This window comes from Hemiscyllium ocellatum, chromosome 44, assembly GCF_020745735.1.
Source record: "Hemiscyllium ocellatum isolate sHemOce1 chromosome 44, sHemOce1.pat.X.cur, whole genome shotgun sequence".
Classification (NCBI taxonomy): domain Eukaryota; kingdom Metazoa; phylum Chordata; class Chondrichthyes; order Orectolobiformes; family Hemiscylliidae; genus Hemiscyllium; species Hemiscyllium ocellatum.
In genome coordinates, this window is record NC_083444.1 from 2,530,439 (window position 1) to 2,554,958 (window position 24,520).

Sequence of the window (24,520 nt, forward strand, 5' to 3'; positions counted from 1 at the left end):
ACAGTGCCCGCTCCCTCAGCACTGACCCTCTGACAGTGCCCGCTCCCTCAGCACTGACCCTCCGACAGTGCCCGTTCCCTCAGCACTGACCCTCCGACAGTGCCAGCTCCCTCAGCACTGACCCTCCGACAGTGCCCGTTCCCTCAGCACTGACCCTCTGACAGTGCCCGTTCCCTCAGCGCTGACCCTCCGGCAGTGCCCACTCCCTCAGCACTGACCCTCCAACAGTGCAGCACTCCCTCAGCACTGACCCTCCAACAGTGCCCACTCCCTCAGCACTGACCCTCCGACAGTGCCCGCTCCCTCAGCACTGACCCTGTGTGATGAGGCAGTGAGACAGTGCTCTGTGAAGTGGTTGTGAGCTGATGGGATTGTGAGCTGATGGGATTGTGAGCTGATGGGGTTGTGAGCTCTCTCAATGGGGACTGAGCTGTCAGTGCAGTTTGAAACCAGGGTGTGTTTGTTCAGAGAAATCGCTGTTTGACAGCTAATTAAGCAAAAGGGAGGGAAAGATTTGTTTGAATTGTGATTGAACAGAGAGAGTAAACAGTGATGTTGGTTCGGTTGTGGGTGTTGGGTCAGCTGTGTCAATGTGACAAGGCCCAGACATCTCTCCCGAACTCACTCACACCCCAACAATAACCTGCACTTGTTTTATTTCTGTGTCTATGATTCCCCCCACACAGTGACAGGACGGGGGTCTGTGACTGTGATTCTCCCACACAGTGACAGGACGGGGGTCTGTGTCTGTGATTCCCCCACACGGTGACGGGACGGGGGTCTGTGTCTGTGATTCCCACACACGGTGACAGGACGGGGGTCTGTGTCTGTGATTCCCACACACGGTGACAGGACGGGGGTCTGTGACTGTGATTCTCCCACACAGTGACAGGACGGGGGTCTGTGTCTGTGATTCCCCCACACGGTGACGGGACGGGGGTCTGTGTCTGTGATTCCCACACACGGTGACGGGACGGGGGTCTGTGTCTGTGATTCCCCCACACGGTGACGGGACGGGGGTCTGTGTCTGTGATTCCCCCACACGGTGACGGGACGGGGGTCTGTGTCTGTGATTCCCCCACACGGTGAAGGGAACGGGGGTCTGTGTCTGTGATTCCCCCACACGGTGATGGGACGGGGGTCTTTGACTCTGTGTGTGTGTCTGTGTGTGAGACATCTCCTGCACTTCGACACAAATTCAAGTGCACCTGAACACCCGCAATCGGTGAAAAACCGGTTTTAAGATACCCTCGGGGTAAGTCAGGAGCAATTCGCAACACCTTGATTTCGAATCCGAGTGGGAGCCTCCCTCCCCCTATCTCTGTAACCCCCTCCAGCCTCTACACCCCCTCCCTATCTCTGTAACCCCCTCCAGCCCCTACACCCCCTCCCTATCTCTGTAACCCCCTCCAGCCCCTACACCCCCTCCCTATCTCTGTAACCCCCTCCAGCCCCTACACCCCCTCCCTATCTCTGTGTGGTGACGGGAGGTGCTTTAAGGAGGCTGTTCCAAAGCTCAGAGCGCAGGCAGCTGAAGGGACGCTCCCCAGAGTGTGGAGGGATGGGCACTGCGGGATGGTCAAGGGGCTGGAGTTCTGGGACGCGCAGAGGTCTTGACGCATTGTGTCGCTTTTTAATGGAAACACTTCTCACAGGGTATTTGACAGGAAGGTCAGCATTTATCACCCCGTCCCTAGTTGCCCCCCTTGAGTAGGTGGGGGGGTGAGCTGCCTTCTTGACCCGCTGCAGTCCATGTGCTGGAGGGTAGACCCACAATGTCCCTGAGGGAGGGAATCCCAGGATTCTGACCCAGCCACACTGAGGGAACGGCGATATATTCCCAAGTCAGGATGGGGAGGGGCTCGGAGGGGAACTTGCAGGGGGTGGGGTTCCCCTGTATCTGCTGCCCCTTGTCCTTCTGGATGGAAGGGGCTGTGGGTTTGGAAGGAGCCCTTGGTGACAGAGGGGGTCTTGAGGGATCAGAGTGAAGTATTTGATTTGGATATTGAAGTGGAGAGGACATGGGTCAGGGTCTCCACTGGCCCCTCTCGCCTGGGCTGGGGCAGGACGGGGTGGAAGGGTGGTGGGTGGGCTCAGAGGAGTGCAGGGTGTGGGGCAAGAGGCCGCTTACAGCAGCTGCTTCCCTCAGCTCTCGAGTTGCCCGGGCAGTGAGCTGGTCAATGTCAGCTGTATCTCAGACTCAGGGGGAGGTGGGGGGGAGGAGGGAGGGTCTGGGGGCGGGGGTGGGGGGGAACGGCACTGAATACCAGCCACACAATGGGGTGGGGGGGACTGTGTGCAGTGACGCACACAGAGGTGAGGTCTTCCCACAGTGAACACTGCCATGGAACCAATCAACCCTGGGCGACCTTTGACCCTGTTGCAGCTCCACACACCGAGAGAGCTTCATATCAGAAAGCAGGAACGGAGGGAACGAGAGAGAGAGGGGGGGGGGGGGGGACCGGGGGGAGGGAGAGACGGGGTGGAGGGAGAGTGAGAGGGTGGGAGAGAGAGGAGGCGGCGAGCGAGTGGTGGGGGGGGAGAGAGAGAGGGGAATCGGCGAGGGGGGGAGAGAGAGGGGGAGGGAGACGGAGAGAGAGAAAGAGAGGGGGAGAGAGAAAGAGGGGGGGAGAGAGGGGGGAGACAGAAGGGGGAGGGGGAGGGAGAGGGAGAGAGAGAGAGAAAGAGAGGAGAGAGGGAGGAGAGAGAGACAGAGGGAGGGAGAGGGGAGGGAAGGGGGGAGAGAGGGAGGGAGGAGGAGGGAGGGGAGGGAGCGAGAAGGGGGTCATGGTTGGGGGGGAGAGAGGGGAGCACGAGGAGGTGGGGGGAAGAGAAGTGAGTAACGGTGGGGGGGGGGGGAGAGCAAGGGGGGGTGCTTTAAAATAGGTGAGAATCCCCACCGTGTTGAAACAGGCCCTTCAGCCCAACAAGTCCATAATGACCCTCTGAAGAGTAACCCACCCAAACCCATTCCCCTATTACACACATTTATCCATGGCCAATCCACCCTAACCTGCACATCCCTGGGCACTATGGGACAATTTCCCATGGCCAATCCACCCTAACCTGCACATCCCTGGGCACTATGGGACAATTTCCCATGGCCAATCCACCCTAACCTGCACATCCCTGGGCACTATGGGACAATTTCCCATGGCCAATCCACCCTAACCTGCACATCCCTGGACACTATGGGACAATTTCCCATGGCCAATCCATCCTAACCTGCACATCCCTGGGCACTATGGGACAATTTCCCATGGCCAATCCACCCTAACCTGCACATCCCTGGGCACTATGGGATAATTTCCCATGGCCAATCCACCCTAACCTGCACATCCCTGGGCACTATGGGACAATTTCCCATGGCCAATCCACCCTAACCTGCACATCCCTGGACACTATGGGACAATTTCCCATGGCCAATCCATCCTAACCTGCACATCCCTGGGCACTATGGGACAATTTCCCATGGCCAATCCACCCTAACCTGCACATCCCTGGGCACTATGGGACAATTTCCCATGGCCAATCCACCCTAACCTGCTCATCCCTGGGCACTATGGGATAATTTCCCATGGCCAATCCACCCTAACCTGCACATCCCTGGGCACTATGGGATAATTTCCCATGGCCAATCCACCCTAACCTGCACATCCCTGGGCACTATGGGACAATTCCCCACGGCCAATCCACCATCTGGGCTATGGGACACAGGTCTCAGGAATGGAGCCTTAACTCCACAACCATCGGACTCACAGAGGGAGAGTGAGAGCGAGTGAGAGAAATGCAGAGAGAGAGAGGGAGGCAGAGAGAAAGACAGAGAGAGCGTGAGAGAAAAAAAGAGAGGTAGATAGAACGATAGAGAGAGAGATGGAGAGAGACAAAGTCAGTTAGGAGAGAGAGAAATGGGGAAAAAGTGCATTAGAGGCAGGAACTGAGAGCTAGAGACAGCACTGGGAAGATGAAGACAGAAAGAGGGCGAGACAGAACGTCAGTTAGGCAGGCAGGGACAGAGAGAGAGAGAGAGACAGACCTGGGGGAGAGGGGAGAGGGGAGAGAGAGATCAGAGTGAGAAACAGAGGAAGAGAGAGGGATGTAGATAGAAAACGAGAGGAGGGGAGGCAGATGTAAGAAAGGAGAGAGACTGAGGAAGAGGGAAATAGGAGAGAGGGAGGGAGATTGAGGAAGGAGGGATGGGAGGAAGAGAGGGAGATTGAGGAAGGAGGGATGGGAGGAAGAGAGGGAGATTGAGGAAGGAGGGATGGGAGGAAGAGAGGGTGGGAGATCGAGGGAGATTGAGGGAGGAGAGGAAGAGAGAGGAGTAGATTGAAGAAAGGGGAAAGAAGAGAGAGGGGGAGAGAGCCAGATATTGAGGAAGTGGGAAAGAGATGGGGGAGAGATTGACCTAGTGGTGGGGTGAAAGGAGAGAGAGAGCGGGAGAGCCCGCACGCGCCTGGTAACACCTGGTGTGAATAATTTGCTCACAAGAAGTAGTGTGTTCCTGGAATTTGGATATGTTATATTTTACAGGAGAGGGCTGGAGCAGCCCGAGGGAACAGGGAGATCTACTTGCAGTGTCTAGACTCCAAGCAGCAATTACCAGATTAGGGACTATTCCACACCTTGTAAAAGTCAATGGGATACGGAAATGATCCTGTTGTTAAACACTTAAAGGAAAAGTGCATCCCTGCAGTAAAGCTTGGGTCGTGTATACTGTTCAGGAGTCCTCCAAAATACATTTTACTGAACGATCCAGTGAATAATGAGGCCATTCAACCCAATGTGCCTGTACTAGCCCATTTGGAAGAGCTCTCCAATTTGTCATAGTAGGACTGGCCAATGAAGAGGGATGGAGGAGACCGTGCCCGTACTCAATGAGGTTTTGAAGGAGAGATGATCTCATTAACCATTACCAGGAGAGACAATGACTCACTGATATTACCAGCAGATTATTAATGCAGAGATCCAGCTGATGTTCTGGGGATCTGGGTTCGAACCCCGAGAGTGAGATTTGAATTCAATGGGTAAAGCGTCATGAGACTGTTGACTATTGTCGGGTAAACCCATCTGGTTCTTTCAGGTCTTTCAGGGACGGAAATATTCCCTCGTCTGGCCCACGTGACTCCAGACCCCACAGCTGAATGTGGCTGACTCTCAGCTCCCTAATGGACATCAAATCCCGGCCTGACCAGTCACACCCACCTCCAAACCCCGGCCTGACCAGTCACATCCCCATCCACATCCAAACCCCGGCCTGACCAGTCACATCCCCATCCAAATCCCGGCCTGACCAGTCACATCCCCATCCAAACCACGGCCTGCCCAGTCACATCCCCATCCAAACCCCGGCCTGACCAGTCACATCCCCATCCAAATCCCGGCCTGACCAGTCACATCCCCATCCAAACCACGGCCTGACCAGTCACACCCACATCCAAACCACGGCCTGACCAGTCACATCCCCATCCAAACCCCGGCCTGACCAGTCACATCCTCATCCAAACCCCGGCCTGACCAGTCACATCCACATCCAAACCCCGGCCTGACCAGTCACACCCACATCCAAACCCCGGCCTGACCAGTCACACCCACATCCAAACCCCGGCCTGACCAGTCACATCCCCATCCAAACCCTGGACTGACCAGTCACATTCCCATCCAAACCCCGGCCTGACCAGTCACATCCCCATCCAAACCCCGGCCTGACCAGTCACATCCCCATCCCCATCCAAACCCCGGCCTGACTAGTCACATTCCCATCCAAATCCCGGCCTGACCAGTCACATCCCCATCCCCATCCAAACCCCGGCCTGACCAGTCACATCCCCATCCACATCCAAACCCCGGCCTGACCAGTCACATTCCCATCCAAACCCTGGCCTGACCAGTCACATCCCCATCCCCATCCAAACCCCGGCCTGACCAGTCACATCCCCATCCAAACTCCGGCCTGACCAGTCACATCCCCATCCAAACCCCGGCCTGACCAGTCACATCCCCATCCAAACCCCGGCCTGACCAGTCACATCCCCATCCAATCAGACTGAGACTACAGCATGGAAACAGACCTTTCGGCCCAACCCGTCCATGCCAACCAGATATCCCAACCCAACCTAGCCCCACCTGCCAGCACCCAGTCCATCTCCCTCCAAACCCTTCCTATTCATATACCCATCCAAATGCCTCTTAAATGTTGCAATTGTACCAGCCTCCACCACTTCCTCTGGCAGCTCATTCCATACACGTACCACCCTCTGTGTGAAAAAGTTGCCCCGTAGGTCTCTTTTATATCTTTTCCCTCTCACCCTAAACCTATGCCCTCCAGTCCTGGACTCCCCTACCCCAGGGAAAAGACTTTGCCTATTTACCCTATCCATGCCCCTCATAATTTTGTAAACCTCTGTAAGGTCACCCCTCAGCCTCTGACACTCCAGGGAAAACAGCCCCAGCCTGTTCAGCCTCTCCCTGTAGCTCAAACCCTCCAACCCTGGCAACATCCTTGTAAACCTTTTCTGAATCTTTTCAGGTTTCACAACATCTTTCCGATAGGAAGGAGAACGGAATTGAACACAGAGTGCCAACAGTGGCCTAACCAATGTCCTGTACAGCCACAACATGACCTCCCAACTCCTGTACTCAATACTCTGACCAATAAAGGAAAGCATACCAAACACCTTCTTCACTATCCTATCTACCTGCGACTCCACTTTCAAGGAATTATGAACCTGCACTCCAAGGTCTCTTTGTTCAGCAACACTCTCACTTAGTGCAAAAGAACAAATCAAAAATCCTAGGGACAGAGCCTTAGAATAAGGCCTGGCTGTTTCGGACTGAGCTAAGGGGAATATTTCTACCTTCCAATTGTGGCAAATCTTCTGTCCAGACCGACCCAAACATTGGTATTATCCAAAATAGAGATGATAAGATTCCCAGATATGGGGACAGGTAACAGCATTTGCAACCGATTTACAACAATAGATCAAGAATGAGGAACGTCAGTGGGGAGGAACGACAGTGGGGAGGAACGTCAGTGAGGAGGAACGTCAGTGAGGAGGAACGACAGTGGGGAGGAACGACAGTGGGGAGGAACGTCAGTGGGGAGGAACGTCAGTGGGGAGGAACGTCAGTGAGGAGGAACGACAGTGGGGAGGAACGACAGTGAGGAGGAACGACAGTGAGGAGGAACGACAGTGGGGAGGAACGACAGTGAGGAGGAACGACAGTGAGGAGGAACGACAGTGGGGAGGAACGACAGTGGGGAGGAACGACAGTGGGGAGGAACGTCAGTGGGGAGGAACGACAGTGAGGAGGAACGACAGTGAGGAGGAACGACAGTGGGGAGGAACGTCAGTGAGGAGGAACGACAGTGGGGAGGAACGACAGTGAGGAGGAACGACAGTGAGGAGGAACGACAGTGGGGAGGAACGACAGTGAGGAGGAACGACAGTGAGGAGGAACGACAGTGAGGAGGAACGACAGTGGGGAGGAACGACAGTGAGGAGGAACGTCAGTGAGGAGGAACGTCAGTGATCAGGAACGTCAGTGGGGAGGAACGTCAGTGAGGAGGAACGACAGTGGGGAGGAACGTCAGTGGGGAGGAACGTCAGTGATCAGGAACGTCAGTGATCAGGAACGTCATTGAGGGGGAACGTCAGTGGGGAGGAACGTCAGTGATCAGGAACCTCAGTGAGGAGGAACGTCTGTGATCAGGAACGTCAGTGGGGAGGATCGTCAGTGATCAGGAACGTCAGTGGGGAGGAACGTCAGTGAGGAGGATCGTCAGTGAGGGGGAACGTCAGTGGGGAGGAACGTCAGTGATCAGGAACGTCAGTGATCAGGAACGTCAGTGGGGAGGAACGTCAGTGGGGAGGAACGTCAGTGATCAGGAACGTCAGTGATCAGGAACGTCAGTGGGGAGGAACGTCAGTGATCAGGAACGTCAGTGATCAGGAACGTCAGTGGGGAGGAACGTCAGTGATCAGGAACGTCAGTGATCAGGAACGTCAGTGGGGAGGAACGTCAGTGGGGAGGAACGTCAGTGATCAGGAACGTCAGTGGGGAGGAACGTCAGTGGGGAGGAACGTCAGTGATCAGGAACGTCAGTGAGGAGGAACCTCAGTGAGGAGGAACGTCAGTGAGGAGGATCGTCAGTGATCAGGAACGTCAGTGGGGAGGAACGTCAGTGATCAGGAACGGCAGTGGGGAGGAACGGCAGTGGGGAGGAACGACAGTGATCAGGAACGTCAGTGGGGAGGAACGTCAGTGGGGAGGAACGACAGTGATCAGGAACGTCAGTGAGGAGGAACGACAGTGAGGAGGAACGTCAGTGGGGAGGAACGGCAGTGATCAGGAACGTCAGTGGGGAGGAACGGCAGTGATCAGGAACGTCAGTGGGGAGGAACGGCAGTGATCAGGAACGTCAGTGGGGAGGAACGGCAGTGATCAGGAACGGCAGTGGGGAGGAACGTCAGTGAGGAGGAACGACAGTGGGGAGGAACGTCAGTGGGGAGGAACGTCAGTGGGGAGGAACGTCAGTGAGGGGGAACGTCAGTGATCAGGATAGTCAGTGATCAGGAACGTCAGTGTGTGTGCGTGTGGACTGTACCCGAGTGAGTGTCAGTGTGTGTGTGGGACTATACCTCAGTGAGATTCTGTGTGTGTGTGTGTGTGTCTCTGTGGGACTGTACCTCAGTGAGAGTCAGTGTGTGTGTGTGTCTCTGTGGGACTGTACCCCAGTGAGAGTCAGTGTGTGTGTAGGATTGTTCACAGTGAGAATCTGCGCGTGTGTGTGGGACTGTACCCCAGTGAATCTGTGTGTGTTTTTGTGTGTGTGATTGTACCCCAGTGAGTGTCAGTCAGTGTGTGTATGGGACTGTACCCCAGTGAGAGTCAGTGTGTGTGTAGGACTGTTCACAGTGAGAATCTGCGCGCATGTGTGGGACTGTACCCCAGTGAGTGTCAGTGTGTGTGTGGGACTATATGCCAGTGAGAGTCAGTGTGTGTGTGGGACTGTACCCCAGTGAGAGTCAGTGTGTGTGTGTGTGTGTGTGTGGAGGGGGGGGGGGGACTGTACCCCAGTGAGAGTCAGTGTGTGTGTGTGGGGGGGGGGGGGGGGACTGTACCCCAGTGAGAGTCAGTGTGTGTGTGTGTGTGGGGGGGGAACTGTACCCCAGTGAGAGTCAGTGTGTGTGTGTGTGTGGGGTGGGGAGGGTGCAGGGAGACGGCAGGGCATGATGAAAGCTGTGGGTGGGGTGCAATGTTTCGAGTCAAGAATGAACTGACATGTTTGTGTTCACACCCGAAAGAGAAATTCTCGCTGCAGGGGAAGTCGGAAAGCTGCAACTGTTTCCACACCCTGTGCTGGTGAAATCTCACCCACGCAGGATTCTGCCCGGGGACCACCTGACCCGAAACTCCCTGGGTGACCTTTCCAACATTTCTGCTCTGAGATTAACTCTTCGCTGGCCCAGTTCTGCACACTGACTGTGACAGGATTCAGTGTGGCATTGTCCACACGGTGATCGCGCTGCACGGCCAACCTCCATCCACCCAGACTCACTGACTTTCCTGATTTTAATCTTGACAAAGTCTGGCATTGAATAAACCATTTCCTGTCCTTAGGGACTGCTGCTTTCTCATGTCTGGTGTTCATACACACATCAGGACACCCCGGAAAGCAAGGCAACTCCAGGATGGACCCTGCTGGCAAACCCAGAGGGCCTGCTTACACTTTGTATTTTCTGATGTAGCCATTTCACGTAACACAATCTCTCATAGAATCCACGCAGTCTGGAAACAGGTCATAGAGTCATCGAGATGTACAGCACGGAAACAGACCCTTCGGTCCAACCCATCCATGCTGACCAGACTTCGGCCCATTGAGTCCACACTGACCCTCTGAAGAGCATCCCACCCACACCCACCTTATCCCCTGTTACCTTACATTCCCCACGGCCAACCCACCCTAACCCGCACATCCCTGGACACTACGGGACAATTCCCCACGACCAATCCACCCTAACCTACACATCCCCAGGCACTATGGGACAATTCCCCACGGCCAACCCACCCAAACCTGCACATCCCTGGGCACTATGGGACAATTCCCCACGGCCAACCCACCCTAACCCGCACATCCCTGGGCACTACGGGACAATTTCCCACAGCCAATCCACCCTAACCTGCACATCCCTGAGCACTATGGGACAATTTAGCATGGCCAATCCACCCTAACCCCCACATTCCTGGGCATATGGGACAATTTCCCATGGCCAATCCACCCTGACCTGCACATCCCTGGACTGTGGGTGGAAACCAGAGCACCCGGAGGAAACCCACACAGACACAGGGAGAACATGCAAACTCCACACAGTCACAGAGATGTACTGCATGGAAACAGACCCTTCGGTCCAATCCATCCATGCCGACCAGATATCCTAACCCAATCTAGTCCCACCTGCCAGCACCCGGCCCAGATCCCTCCAAACCCTTCCTATTCATATACCCATCCAGATGCCTCTTAAATGCTGTAATTGTACCAGCCTCCACCACTTCCTCTGGCAGCTCATTCCATACACGTACCCACCCTCTGCGTGAAAAAGTTGCCCCTTAGGTCTCTTTTGTATCTTTCCCCTCTCACCCTAAACCTATGCCCCTCTAGTTCTGGACTCCCCAACCCAGGGAAAAGACATTGCCTATTTACCCTATCCATGCCCCTCATGATTTTATAAACCTCTATAAGGTCACCCCTCAGCCTCCGACGCTCCAGGGAAAACAGCCCCAGCCTGTTCAGCCTCTCCCTGTAGCTCAGATCCTCCAACCCTGGCAACATCCTTATAAATCTTTTCTGAGGAAAATAGTTACTAGTCAAGAGAGTGCTCTGGTTGAAGTCACCAAATTGGCTTTTAAAGAGTGCTTTATTGAAATGGAGGGTAATGGTTCCGGGCTGGAATTACCGGATCCTCCCCACGTTGGCAATGTCCTGCTGTGGCTCGTACAGTGTTGGTTCTGGCTGCGTTCCATATCGGGATAAGTTTGTATCTTTTTCCCAAAAACCTTTAGGTAATAATTTCAATCTTGTCAACACGTTGTCCAAAACAAAAAGGGAAAGGGAACTGGTTTGATCAGGCAGCCCTGACTGATCCCACCACCCGGGGGCTGGGAGCATAACACCGGCTACAGGAGGAAGTCCTGGGCTGCTGGCTGGGCACGGCTTTCCTGGTCGTTATTAATATGGGGGGGGGGGGGGGGGGGGGAGAGAAAGAGAGACAGAGAGACGGGGGAGGGGGGAGTACAGAGAGAGACAGGCAGAGGGAGAGAGAGAGAGAGACAGAGACAGGCAGAAGGGGAGGGAGGGGAGAGAAAGAGACAGGCAGAGGGATGGGGGGGGGAGAAGGGAGAGACAGAGAGGGGGGGGACAGAGAGGGGGGGGACAGAGAGGGGGGGGACAGAGAGGGGGGGGGACAGAGAGGTGGGGGACAGAGAGGGGGGGGGACAGAGGGGGGGGGACAGAGGGGGGGGGGGACAGAGAGGGGGGGGACAGAGAGGGGGGGGACAGAGAGGGGGGGGACAGAGGGGGGGGACAGAGGGGGAGAGAGAGAGGGGACAGAGAGGGGGGGGACAGAGGGGGGGGGACAGAGAGGGGGGGGACAGAGAGGGGGGGGACAGAGAGGGGGGGGACAGAGAGGGGGGGGACAGAGAGGGGGGGGACAGAGAGGGGGGGGGGACAGAGAGAGGGGGGGGGGACAGAGAGGGGGGGGGACAGAGAGGGGGGGGACAGAGAGGGGGGGGACAGAGAGGGGGGGAGAGAGAAATAGAGAGGGGGGGAGAGATAGGGGGAGAGAGAGACAGGGGGGAGAGATAGGGGGAGAGAGAGAGAGACAGAGACAGGCAGAAGGGGAAAGAGAGGGGGGGAGAAAGAGACAGAGATAGGCAGAGGGAGAGAGAGAGTGGGGGGGGAGAGAGGGAGAGACAGAGAGAGGGGGAGAGAGAGAGGGGGAGAGAGAGAGAGAGGCAGAGAGAGAGACAGGCAGAGGGGGAGAGAGAGAGAGAGAGAGAGGGGAGGGGAGAGAGACAGAGAAAGGTCGGGGGTGGAGGGTGGGGAAGAGTGTGAGTGAGTGAGAGAAGGAGGGAGGGAGGGGGATTTTGGGGAACATGTTTGAAAGTTGCAATCAGGCAGTTACATGTTGAGGCTGATACACAGAGATTAATGCCCCCTTGTTTCCTGCAGACAGTGAGACAGAGATTCACATAGGTGCTGCCTCACCCAGCTCAACAGCCCCCTGCAAGCTTCAGAGCCCCTTCTTGTCATGCCAGCAGCGATGGCCATGCCCATGAGGGAGCACTAGGCCGCACCTTGGCCTGGAGGGGCCTGTTCAGCAGAGATTCGGCCCATCCGTACTGACCCAGTGGGTGGGCTGTGTGCGAGAGACAGAGTGGGGGGTGGGGTGCGAGGCCCAGGGGGAGTTTGAACGTGCCGTCACTGACCTGGGAGCGGTCTGTGGGAACAGGCCGACTCCTCTCTCCCAACACGTGTTGCTAAGATACAGCTCAGGTATGTGAGGGGATTAACCTCGGGCAGAGTGTGGCTGCAGAGGGAGCTTCCTTGAAGGTGAGGCAGCTGATGGCGGGGCAGGAGTAAATTAATATTCGGGACGAGTGAATAGATATTCAGCTGGAAGCAGGAGAGTGTGGGCGGGAACGGTGTAGGGGCTGCCAGAGACAATCCCAGTCATTATCTCGAGGCAGTGACCCACAAAGTGAATAAGGAGCCAGCAATCCCCTCCTCTCAGGCCTGGGTTCGATCACACCATGCTGTAGTTTAAAGCACAGACCATCAGGGTCCACAGGCCGGACTCCAGCAGCACACTGTGACAATTATTCCTATCCCTCCCAGCACAGATTGTGGGTACGAGATGGGTGGGAGGTGGAACACTCAGAGACTCCAACCCTGTATTAACAAAACTCACTTCAATTTACAAAGTGTAGGGGCTCCCATAACCTGCAAGAACTCTGCTAGTGTCAGTACGTTCAGGGGGTCAGTGCTGAGGGAGTGCCGCACTGTCACAGGGTCAGTGCTGAGGGAGTGCCGCACTGTCACAGGGTCAGTGCTGAGGGAGTGCCGCACTGTCACAGGGTCAGTACTGAGGGAGCGCCGCACTGTCACAGGGTCAGTACTGAGGGAGCACCGCACTGTCACAGGGTCAGTACTGAGGGAGTGCCGCACTGTCGGAGGGTCAGTGCTGAGGGAGCGCCGCACTGTCGGAGGGTCAGTACTGAGGGAGCGCCGCACTGTCACAGGGTCAGTGCTGAGGGAGCGCCGCACTGTCGGAGGGTCAGTGCTGAGGGAGTGCCACACTGTCGGAGGGTCAGTGCTGAGGGAGTGGGCACTGTCGGAGGGTCAGTGCTGAGGGAGTGGGCACTGTTGGAGGGTCAGCGCTGAGGGAGTGCCACACTGTCGGAGGGTCAGCGCTGAGGGAGTGGGCACTGTCGGAGGGTCAGTGCTGAGGGAGTGCCACACTGTCGGAGGGTCAGCGCTGAGGGAGTGCCACACTGTCGGAGGGTCAGTGCTGAGGGAGTGCCACACTGTCGGAGGGTCAGTGCTGAGGGAGTGCCGCACTGTCGGAGGGTCAGTGCTGAGGGAGTGCCGCACTGTCGGAGGGTCAGTGCTGAGGGAGTGCCGCACTGTCGGAGGGTCAGTGCTGAGGGAGTGCCGCACTGTCGGAGGGTCAGTGCTGAGGGAGTGCCGCACTGTCGGAGGGTCAGTGCTGAGGGAGTGCCGCACTGTCACAGGGTCAGTGCTGAGGGAGTGCCGCACTGTCGGAGGGTCAGCGCTGAGGGAGTGCCGCACTGTCGGAGGGTCAGTGCTGAGGGAGTGCCGCACTGTCGGAGGGTCAGCGCTGAGGGAGTGGGCACTGTCGGAGAGTCAGCGCTGAGGGAGTGCTGCACTGTCGGAGGGTCAGCGCTGAGGGAGTGGGCACTGTCGGAGGGTCAGCGCTGAGGGAGTGGGCACTGTCGGAGGGTCAGCGCTGAGGGAGTGGGCACTGTCGGAGGGTCAGTGCTGAGGGAGTGGGCACTGTCGGAGGGTCAGTGCTGAGGGAGTGCCGCACTGTCGGAGGGTCAGTGCTGAGGGAGTGCCGCACTGTCGGAGGGTCAGTGCTGAGGGAGTGCCGCGCTGTCGGAGGGTCAGTGCTGAGGGAGTGCCGCGCTGTCGGAGGGTCAGTGCTGAGGGAGTGCCGCACTGTCGGAGGGTCAGTGCTGAGGGAGTGCCGCACTGTCGGAGGGTCAGTGCTGAGGGAGCGCCGCACTGTCGGAGGGTCAGTGCTGAGGGAGTGCCGCACTGTCACAGGGTCAGTGCTGAGGGAGTGCCGCACTGTCGGAGGGTCAGCGCTGAGGGAGTGCCGCACTGTCACAGGGTCAGTGCTGAGGGAGTGCCGCACTGTCGGAGGGTCAGCGCTGAGGGAGTGGGCACTGTCGGAGAGTCAGCGCTGAGGGAGTGCTGCACTGTCGGAGGGTCAGCGCTGAGGGAGTGGGCACTGTCGGAGGGTCAGCGCTGAGGGAGTGGGCACTGTCGGAGGGTCAGCACTGAGGGAGTGGGCACTGTCGGAGGGTCAGCACTGAGGGAGTGGGCACTGTCGGAGGGTCAGCACTGAGGGAGTGGGCACTGTCGGAGGGTCAGTGCTGAGGGAGTGCCGCACTGTCGGAGGGTCAGTGCTGAGGGAGTGCCGCACTGTCGGAGGGTCAGTGCTGAGGGAGTGCCGCGCTGTCGGAGGGTCAGTGCTGAGGGAGTGCCGCGCTGTCGGAGGGTCAGTGCTGAGGGAGTGCCGCGCTGTCGGAGGGTCAGTGCTGAAGGAGTGCCGCACTGTCTGAGGGTCAGCGCTGAGGGAGTCTCCCATGTAAGACCCTATCAGAAGCCTTCCTGAAGTCCATGTAGACTACATCCACTGCACTCCCCTCATCTACACATCCTGTCCACTCCTCGGCAAACTCAATCCCATTTCTTTAACATGATCTCCTCTGACAAAGTCTGTGCCGAGGATTCCTGATGAGTCCTCATCTCTCTGAGTCGGGACCAAGTGGGTAAATGAGGAGATACTGTCCCCCATGGCAGAGGAGAGGGAATGGGAGAGAGTTGGACTGAGAGAGGCTGGGAAAGGTGCCGAGGGGGAGAGCGGTGTTGGTCAGTAATCTGGAAGTCAGTGATTGCATCTGGAAACTCCAAAAGGGAGAATCGGATAAATACCCGCAAGCCGACAGGAGTGTGTGGGAAGGAAAGGGTGAGGTGGGGAAGAGTCACCACAGAACACAGTCGCCTCCTGAACCTTCAGGCCCCTGTACAGTGGGATGGCAGGGACTGTGTGTGAGGTTACACTGCCACCCAGAGGCCAGGTTTCACACTGCTCACATCAGACCATGTCCCCCACACAGTCAGATCAGACTGGACCATCAGCCACAGAGATAGGGAGGGGGTGTAGGGGATGGAGGGGGTTACAGAGATAGGGAGGGGGTGTAGGGGCTGGAGGGGGTTACAGTGATAGGGAGGGGGTGTAGGGGCTGGAGGGGGCTACAGAGATAGGGAGGGGGTGTAGGGGCTGGAGGGGGTTACAGAGATAGGGAGGGTGTGTAGGGGCTGGAGGGGGTTACAGAGATAGGGAGGGGGTGTAGGGGCTTGAGGGGGTTACAGAGATAGGGAGGGGATGGAGGGGGTTACAGAGATAGGGAGGGGGTGTAGGGGCTTGAGGGGGTTACAGTGATAGGGAGGGGGTGTAGGGGCTGGAGGGGGTTACAGAGATAGGGAGCAGGTGTAGGGGCTTGAGGGGGTTACAGTGATAGGGAGGGGGTGTAGGGGCTGGAGGGGGTTACAGAGATAGGGAGGGGGTGTAGGGGCTGGAGGGGGCTACAGAGATAGGGAGGGGGTGTAGGGGCTGGAGGGGGCTACAGAGATAGGGAGGGGGTGTAGGGGCTGGAGGGGGTTACAGAGATAGGGAGGGGATGGAGGGGGTTACAGAGATAGGGAGGGTGTGTAGGGGCTGGAGGGGGTTACAGAGATAGGGAGGGGGTGTAGGGGCTTGAGGGGGTTACAGAGATAGGGAGGGGCTGGAGGGGGTTACAGGGATAGGGAGGGTGTGTAGGGGCTGGAGGGGGTTACAGAGATAGGGAGGGGGTGTAGGGGCTGGAGGGGGTTACAGAGATAGGGAGGGGCTGGAGGGGGTTACAGGGATAGGGAGGGTGTGTAGGGGCTGGAGGGGGTTACAGAGATAGGGAGGGGGTGTAGGGGCTGGAGGGGGTTACAGAGATAGGGAGGGGGTGTAGGGGCTGGAGGGGGCTACAGAGATAGGGAGGGGGTGTAGGGGCTGGAGGGGGCTACAGAGATAGGGAGGGGGTGTAGGGGCTTGAGGGGGTTACAGAGATAGGGAGGGGATGGAGGGGGTTACAGAGATAGGGAGGGGGTGTAGGGGCTTGAGGGGGTTACAGTGATAGGGAGGGGGTGTAGGGGCTGGAGGGGGTTACAGAGATAGGGAGGGTGTGTAGGGGCTGGAGGGGGTTACAGAGATAGGGAGCAGGTGTAGGGGCTTGAGGGGGTTACAGTGATAGGGAGGGGGTGTAGGGGCTGGAGGGGGTTACAGAGATAGGGAGGGGCTGGAGGGGGTTACAGAGATAGGGAGGGTGTGTAGGGGCTGGAGGGGGTTACAGAGATAGGGAGGGGGTGTAGGGGCTGGAGGGGGTTACAGAGATAGGGAGGGGGTGTAGGGGCTGGAGGGGTCTACAGAGATAGGGAGGGGGTGTAGGGGCTGGAGGGGGTTACAGAGATAGGGAGGGGGTGTAGGGGCTGGAGGGGGTTACAGAGATAGGGAGGGGGTGTAGGGGCTTGAGGGGGTTACAGAGATAGGGAGGGGGTGTAGGGGCTGGAGGGGGTTACAGAGATAGGGAGGGGATGGAGGGGGTTACAGAGATAGGGAGGGTGTGTAGGGGCTGGAGGGGGTTACAGAGATAGGGAGCAGGTGTAGGGGCTGGAGGGGGTTACAGAGATAGGGAGGGGCTGGAGGGGGTTACAGAGATAGGGAGGGTGTGTAGGGGCTGGAGGGGGTTACAGAGATGGGGAGGGATTACAGAGATACTGGGTTTGTTTTCACTGAAATGCAGGAGGTCGAGGGTGACCTGATAGAAGTTTAAAAGATTGTGAATTGTATGGATAGAGTGGGAAGTACGAGGCTTTTTCTCCAGGGTGGAGGGGTCACTTACTAGGGGGCACAGGTTCAAGGCGTGGGGGTGGGGGTATGTTTAGTGCGAGGCAGGTTTCTCACACACAGGATGGGGAGTGTCTGGTATACACTGCCAGAGGTGCTGGGAGCAGACAGAATAGCAGCATTCAAGCAGCACCTGGACAAGGACATGAGTAGGAAGGGAATACAGGGAACCGGATCCTGTCGGTGAAGACCGTTTTTGTATGGAATGGCAAAATGTGTGGGCACAGGCTTGGAGGGCTGAAGGGCCTGTTCCTGTGCTGTGTTATTCAAAAGGAATGGAATATAAGACTTGCAAAGACATACTAAACCCAGAGAAGGCGTTAGTCAGATCGCAGCTGGGATACTGTGAGCCATTTATCTCAGTAAAGAGAGACTGAGATCAGAGACAGTCCAGAGAAGGTTCACTCCACTGACTGAGGGATGGAGGAGATGGTGAGTAGGTTGGCCCTGTACTGATGAAGGGCTCCTCAGATGCTGCCTGACCTGCTGTGCTTTTCCAGCAACACACCCCTGCCTCACTGAGAGGTGACCTTATTGAAACAGCCAAGATTCTCAGGGGGAGATGTGGAGAATTTGTTACTCAGTCCCCCCTCCAGCCTCTTGTCGGGGAGAGTCTAGGACCAGAGAGCATCATCTCAAATTAAAGGGTCACCCATGGAAGACAGCGATGAGGAGGAATTTCTTCTCTGAGGGGAGTGAACGTGTGGAATTCTTGGCTGCTGAGTGCTGCGGTGGATCGTCATGGAGACAGGAAGGGGGACCGAGGGTTATGGGTAAAAGGCAGGTATCGTGCGGGTTCAGGAATGATCACAACAGCCACGATGCCAACGAGTGGGGGAACAGGCTCGACGGGCCGAATGGCCTGCTCTTTCACACAGCTGAGCTAACATTCCAGCTGGATTTGGGATTGTGGAGGGAGTGGTTGAAGAATTCCTGTGAATTCCTGGCCATTTTCTTCAGGAGCTGCGTCCTCTCAGGAATGGATCCATTTGCTGACATCACCTGGCTCAGAGACACAGACCGTGTCGCCTCCGGAACCAGACTCCTCGGTGTTTACTTAGGGTAGATAAACCCCGCCCCAGCCCCCCCCAAACCCACTGGGGTGGGACAGAAGGGGTTATTGAATGACAGAGAGCTCAGTCCTGTCCCCACTCAGGGTCAGAACGAGAGGTACAGCGGCAGGCCATTCCACCCATCGTGCCCATGCAGGGCACCATTCAGGACAACGCATTTCACCGAGAATTTCACAGCCCAGAACACAGGGGCTGCAACCCAACACAACCTTACCCACACCGGGAGGGTGTTACAGACTGGAATCTAACCGAGGGGTCCGGGGTGGTTTATATACAGAATAACAGATACCCCGGGAGGGAGTTACAGACTGGAATCTAATCGAGGGGCTCAGGGTGGTTTATATACAGAATAACAGATACCCCGGGAGGGAGTTACAGACTGGAATCTAATCGAGGGGCTCGGGGTGGTTTATATACAGAATAACAGATACCCCGGGAGGGAGTTACAGACTGGAATCTAATCGAGGGGTTCGGGGTGGTTTATATACAGAATAACAGATACCCGGGAGGGTGTTACAGACTGGAATCTAACCGAGGGGTTCGGGGTGGTTTATATACAGAATAACAGCTCCCCGGGAGGGAGTTACAGGCTGGAATCTAACCGAGGGGTTCGGGGTGGTTTATATACAGAATAACAGATACCCTGGGAGGGAGTTACAGACTGGAATCTAACCGAGGGGTTCGGGGTGGTTTATATACAGAATAACAGCTCCCGGGAGGGAGTTACAGGCTGGAATCTAATCGAGGGGCTTGGGGTGGTTTATATACAGAATAACAGATACCCCGGGGAGGGAGTTACAGACTGGAATCTAATTGAGGGGCTCGGGGTGGTTTATATACAGAATAACGGATACCTAGGAGGGAGTTACAGACTGGAATCCAATCGAGGGGCTCGGGGTGGTTTATATACAGAATAACAGATACCTAGGAGGGAGTTACAGACTGGAATCTAATCGAGGGGTTCAGGGTGGTTTAGATACAGAATAACAGATACCGGGAGGGAGTTACAGACTGGAATCTAATCGAGGGGTTCAGGGTGGTTTATATACAGAATAACAGATACCTGGGAGTGAGTTACAGACTGGAATCTAATCGAGGGGCTCGGGGTGGTTTATATACAGAATAACAGATACCCGGGAGGGAGTTACAGACTGGAATCTAATCGAGGGGTTTGTACGAGTGAGGGACAGATGAAATAAAAACAACAAAGACATTCCTGGGATATAATATTCCAAACCCAATGAATAAACCTGGAATTGAAACCTGGCCTCGATGGTGACAGCCCCAATGCCAGCCTGAACTGTTGGTAACCGAAATACCGCTCAGGAAAACACCTGCTTACCTGTCTGTCCGCAGCACGGGGTTAGACCCAGCACAGCTCCAGACTGGCACTGAGAGTGGGACATGTCTGGGCCTGATGACCTGTTTGCCCAGGGAGCCAGGCCCTGTCCAGACCATGCGGGGGGGGGGGGTGGGAGGGGGGACTGGGAGTGAACCCACAAGGCAGGGGTAGCCACAGGGGAGAGGCTCTCACTCCTCTCCAGGGAGCACCAGCAGCTGGAGTATCACTGGCGCCTTGCCCATACCCCCATGTGCCCAGGCAGTGCGGGCAGCAGAGCCCCCCCTGACCCCAGAACAGCTGCAGCGCACTTTGCAAAGCGAGATCCAAGTCTGGAACGGGCACAGACCCCGGAGAGGCGTGATCGGGGTGGAGCAGGGGGGTGGAGGGAGGGCAGAACCGGGAGCGAAACATCACCGACAGAAAGGCTCATCCACAACCGGATTTAATCACGAGCACTCCCGGGGCGTGCAAAAAAAAACCATCATTCCTGCCGACTGACAGACGGATCACCGTCTCACTCTGGGCTGGGGAGGGAGGGAGGGGGAGCCCGTGACCCGGTGGTCCCGAATCGGAATGTGTCCAGCAACACGCGCACCACCACCACCACCACCACCTCCCCCTTGCTGGCTGCGAGGACCCGGTAATCCCGGGGGTTAGTCCATTTTCCGGGTTTTCTCCACGGACGCCCTCCAGTAATACAGCACCTGGGCAGCGATGATCCCGTTGAAGGAAGACGCCACCAGGTAGGTGAGAATCATCAGCTGGTCACCCGTCTCCTAGGGAACAGAGAGGAAACCACAAAATGTCATCTGGCAGCTTCGTTTGACTTTGGTTAGGAGACGCTGGAAGAGTATTGTGTTCAGTTCTGATCAGTACAAGATAGGACAGGAAGGGTGTCCTGCCGTTGGGGAAGGGGCTGAAGGGGTTTACCAGGATGAGAGGGTGTGGGCTAGAAGGAGAGGCACGAAACATTCTACAGGACGGCGGAGGCTGAGAAAATCGATAAAGTTATGAGATGCACAGATGGGGCTGACAGGCAGGATCTTTTATTTAACCCGAGTTGGGATGGCTCATGTGAGGGGCCGTGTGTTTAAGGCGACAGGGGGAACGTTCAAAGGAGGATGTGGAGGAAGACACGACAGGGAGGGGTTTATGGGGCATGAATATGTGCGGAATGGAGGGATAGGGGCCGAGAGCAGGGAGAGGGGGTTAGTTTAATGTGACGTCATCATCAGCACAACCCAGCGGGCTGGAGGGCCTGTTCTTGTGCTGTCCTGTTTGCAGGGGCGGGGGGGGCAGGGTGTGGGAGGGGGGGGGAAGGGAGAGAGTCAGAGAGGGAGGGGGGAGCGTCACGGAGAAGGGGGGAGGAGGGAGGGTGATGGAGGGGGGGGGGAGGAGGGAGGGAGCGTGACGGGGAGGAAGGGGAGGGTGTTGGGGGGGGGTGATGGGGAGGTGAGGGTGTCGGAGAGAGGGTGAAGGGGGGGGAGGGTGACGGAGCGGGGGTAGGGTGTGGGAGAGAGAGGAGGGTGCGTAAGGGGCAGGAGTTGGCCTTGCCTTTCCAACCTGTGGTGCCCCTTGACAGGGTGGGGCAGGGCCCTCACACTGACATACCTCCGCAGGCCCACTCCCCCGGGAGGTGGTGGTTGGGCCCGCTCCCCCAGGAGGTGGTGGAGGTGGTGGCGGCGGCGGTGGTGGCGGTAGAGGTGGTGGTGGCGGTAGAGGTGGTGGTGGTGGCGGTGGAGGTGGTGGTGGAGGTGGCGGTGGTGGTGGCGACGGTGGTGGAGGTGGAGGCGGCGGTGGTGGTGGCGGCGTTGGCCGTGGTGGAGGTGGTGGCGGTGGTGGAGGCAGCGGTGGTGGAGGCGGCGGTGGTGGTGGAGGTGGTGGAGGCGGCGGTGGTGGAGGCGGCGGTGGTGGTGGAGGCGGTGGCGGTGGTGGAGGCAGCAGTGGTGGAGGCGGCGGTGGTGGCGGAGGTGGTGGAGGTGGCGGCGGTGGAGGCGGCGGAGGTGGAGGTGGAGGCGGCGGTGGTGGTGGAGGTGGAGGTGGAGGCGGTGGTGGAGGCGGCGGTGGTGGAGGTGGAGGCGGCGGTGGTGGTGGAGGCGGCGGTGGTGGAGGTGGAGGCGGCGGTGGTGGCGGAGGTGGTGGTGGCGGTGGTGGAGGTGGCGGTGGTGGAGGTGGAGGCGGTGGAGGCGGCGGTGGTGGAGGTGGAGGTGGAGGCGGCGGCGGTGGTGGAGGTGGTGGAGGCGGAGGAGGCGGAGGCGGTGGAGGCGGTGGTGGAGGCGGCGGTGGTGGAGGTAGAGGCGGCGGTGGTGGTGGAGGCGGCGGTGGTGGAGGTGGAGGCGGCGGTGGTGGCGGAGGTGGTGGAGGTGGAGGCGGCGGTGGTGGAGGTGGAGGCGGCGGTGGTGGAGATGGAGGCGGTGGAGGCGGTGGTGGAGGTGGAGGCGGTGGAGGTGGTGGCGGCGGTGGTGGTGGTGGAGGCGGCGGTGGTGGAGGTGGACGCGGCGGTGGTGGAGGTGGAGGAGGCGGCGGTGGTGGAGGTGGCAGTGGTGGAGGCGGCGGTGGAGGTGGAGGCGGTGGAGGTGGTGGCGGTGGTGGAGGTGGAGGAGGTGGAGGCGGTGGTGGTGGAGGTGGAGGAGGAGGAGGTGGAGGCGGCGGTGGTGGAGGCGGCGGTGGAGGTGGAGGTGGTGGTGGTGGAGGTGGAGGCGGCGGTGGTGGAGGTGGCGGTGGTGGAGGCGGCGGTGGAGGTGGAGGCGGTGGTGGAGGTGGAGGAGGAGGAGGAGGAGGTGGAGGCGGCGGTGGTGGAGGCGGCGGTGGAGGTGGAGGTGGTGGTGGTGGAGGTGGAGGCGGCGGTGGTGGAGGTGGCGGTGGTGGAGGCGGCGGTCGTGGAGGCGGCGGTGGAGGTGGAGGCGGTGGAGGTGGAGGCGGTGGTGGAGGCGGAGGTGGAGGCGGCGGTGGAGGCGGCGGTGGTGGAGGTGGAGGCGGCGGTGGTGGAGGTGGAGGCGGTGGAGGTGGAGGCGGCGGTGGTGGTGGAGGTGGAGGCGGTGGAGGTGGAGGTGGCGGAGGCGGTGGAGGTGGAGGTGGCGGAGGCGGTGGAGGCGGCGGTGGTGGAGGTGGCGGTGGTGGAGGTGGCGGTGGTGGAGGTGGAGGCGGTGGTGGAGGCGGCGGTGGTGGAGGAGGCGGCGGTGGTGGAGGTGGAGGCGGCGGTGGTGGCGGAGGTGGTGGAGGTGGAGGCGGCGGTGGTGGAGGTGGAGGCGGCGGTGGTGGAGGCGGCGGTGGTGGACGTGGAGGCGGTGGAGGTGGAGGTGGAGGTGGAGGCGGCGGTGGTGGAGGTGGCAGTGGTGGAGGCGGCGGTGGTGGTGGAGGTGGAGGAGGTGGAGGCGGTGGTGGTGGAGGTGGAGGAGGAGGAGGTGGAGGCGGCGGTGGTGGAGGCGGCGGTGGTGGAGGCGGCGGTGGAGGTGGAGGTGGTGGTGGTGGAGGTGGAGGCGGCGGTGGTGGAGGTGGCGGTGGTGGAGGCGGCGGTGGTGGAGGCGGCGGTGGAGGTGGAGGCGGTGGTGGAGGTGGAGGAGGAGGAGGAGGAGGTGGAGGCGGCGGTGGTGGAGGCGGCGGTGGTGGAGGCGGTGGTGGTGGAGGTGGAGGCGGCGGTGGTGGAGGTGGCGGTGGTGGAGGCGGCGGTGGTGGAGGCGGCGGTGGAGGTGGAGGCGGTGGTGGAGGTGGAGGAGGAGGAGGAGGAGGTGGAGGCGGCGGTGGTGGAGGCGGCGGTGGAGGTGGAGGTGGTGGTGGTGGAGGTGGAGGCGGCGGTGGTGGAGGCGGCGGTGGTGGAGGCGGCGGTGGTGGAGGCGGCGGTGGAGGTGGAGGCGGTGGAGGTGGAGGCGGTGGTGGAGGCGGAGGTGGAGGCGGCGGTGGAGGCGGCGGTGGTGGAGGTGGAGGCGGCGGTGGTGGAGGTGGCGGAGGCGGTGGAGGTGGAGGTGGCGGAGGCGGTGGCGGCGGTGGTGGAGGAGGCGGCGGTGGTGGAGGTGGAGGCGGCGGTGGTGGCGGAGGTGGTGGAGGTGGAGGCGGCGGTGGTGGAGGTGGAGGCGGCGGTGGTGGAGGCGGCGGTGGTGGACGTGGAGGCGGTGGAGGTGGAGGTGGAGGTGGAGGCGGCGGTGGTGGAGGTGGACGCGGCGGTGGTGGAGGTGGAGGTGGAGGTGGAGGCGGTGGAGGTGGAGGAGGAGGAGGTGGAGGTGGAGGTGGAGGTGGAGGTGGAGGTGGTGGAGGTGGTGGAGGTGGAGGTGGAGGAGGTGGAGGCGGCGGTGGTGGAGGTGGAGGTGGAGGAGGTGGAGGCGGCGGTGGTGGAGGTGGAGGCGGTGGAGGTGGAGGCGGTGGAGGTGGAGGCGGTGGAGGCGGCGGTGGAGGCGGCGGTGGTAGAGGCGGCGGTGGTGGAGGTGGAGGCGGTGGTGGAGGCGGCGGTGGTGGAGGTGGAGGCGGCGGTGGTGGCGGAGGTGGTGGAGGTGGAGGCGGCGGTGGTGGAGGTGGAGGTGGAGGTGGTGGAGGTGGTGGCGGTGGTGGAGGCGGCGGTGGTGGAGGTGGACGCGGCGGTGGTGGAGGTGGAGGTGGAGGAGGTGGAGGCGGCGGTGGTGGAGGCAGCGGTGGAGGTGGAGGCGGTGGAGGTGGTGGCGGTGGTGGAGGTGGAGGTGGCGGTGGTGGAGGTGGAGGAGGCGGTGGTGGAGGCGGCGGTGGAGGTGGAGGTGGTGGAGGTGGAGGCGGCAGTGGTGGAGGTGGAGGTGGAGGAGGTGGAGGCGGCGGTGGTGGAGGTGGAGGTGGAGGTGGAGGAGGTGGAGGCGGCGGTGGTGGAGGCGGCGGTGGTGGAGGCGGCGGTGGTG

At 59.2% G+C, this 24,520-nt stretch overlaps 1 protein-coding gene across 1 annotated transcript in view; it reads right to left on the reverse strand.

The window, feature by feature from the left end:
• Positions 1-20,090: 20,090 nt before the first annotated feature.
• Positions 20,091-24,520, reverse strand: part of mpdu1b (mannose-P-dolichol utilization defect 1b) — a 12,834-nt gene continuing 8,404 nt past the window's right edge. The window contains exon 7 of the mRNA XM_060854696.1: positions 20,091-20,440. Coding sequence (XP_060710679.1) covers positions 20,318-20,440 — 123 coding nt within the window. The 3' untranslated portion in view covers positions 20,091-20,317. The remainder of the gene's footprint in view (positions 20,441-24,520) is intronic.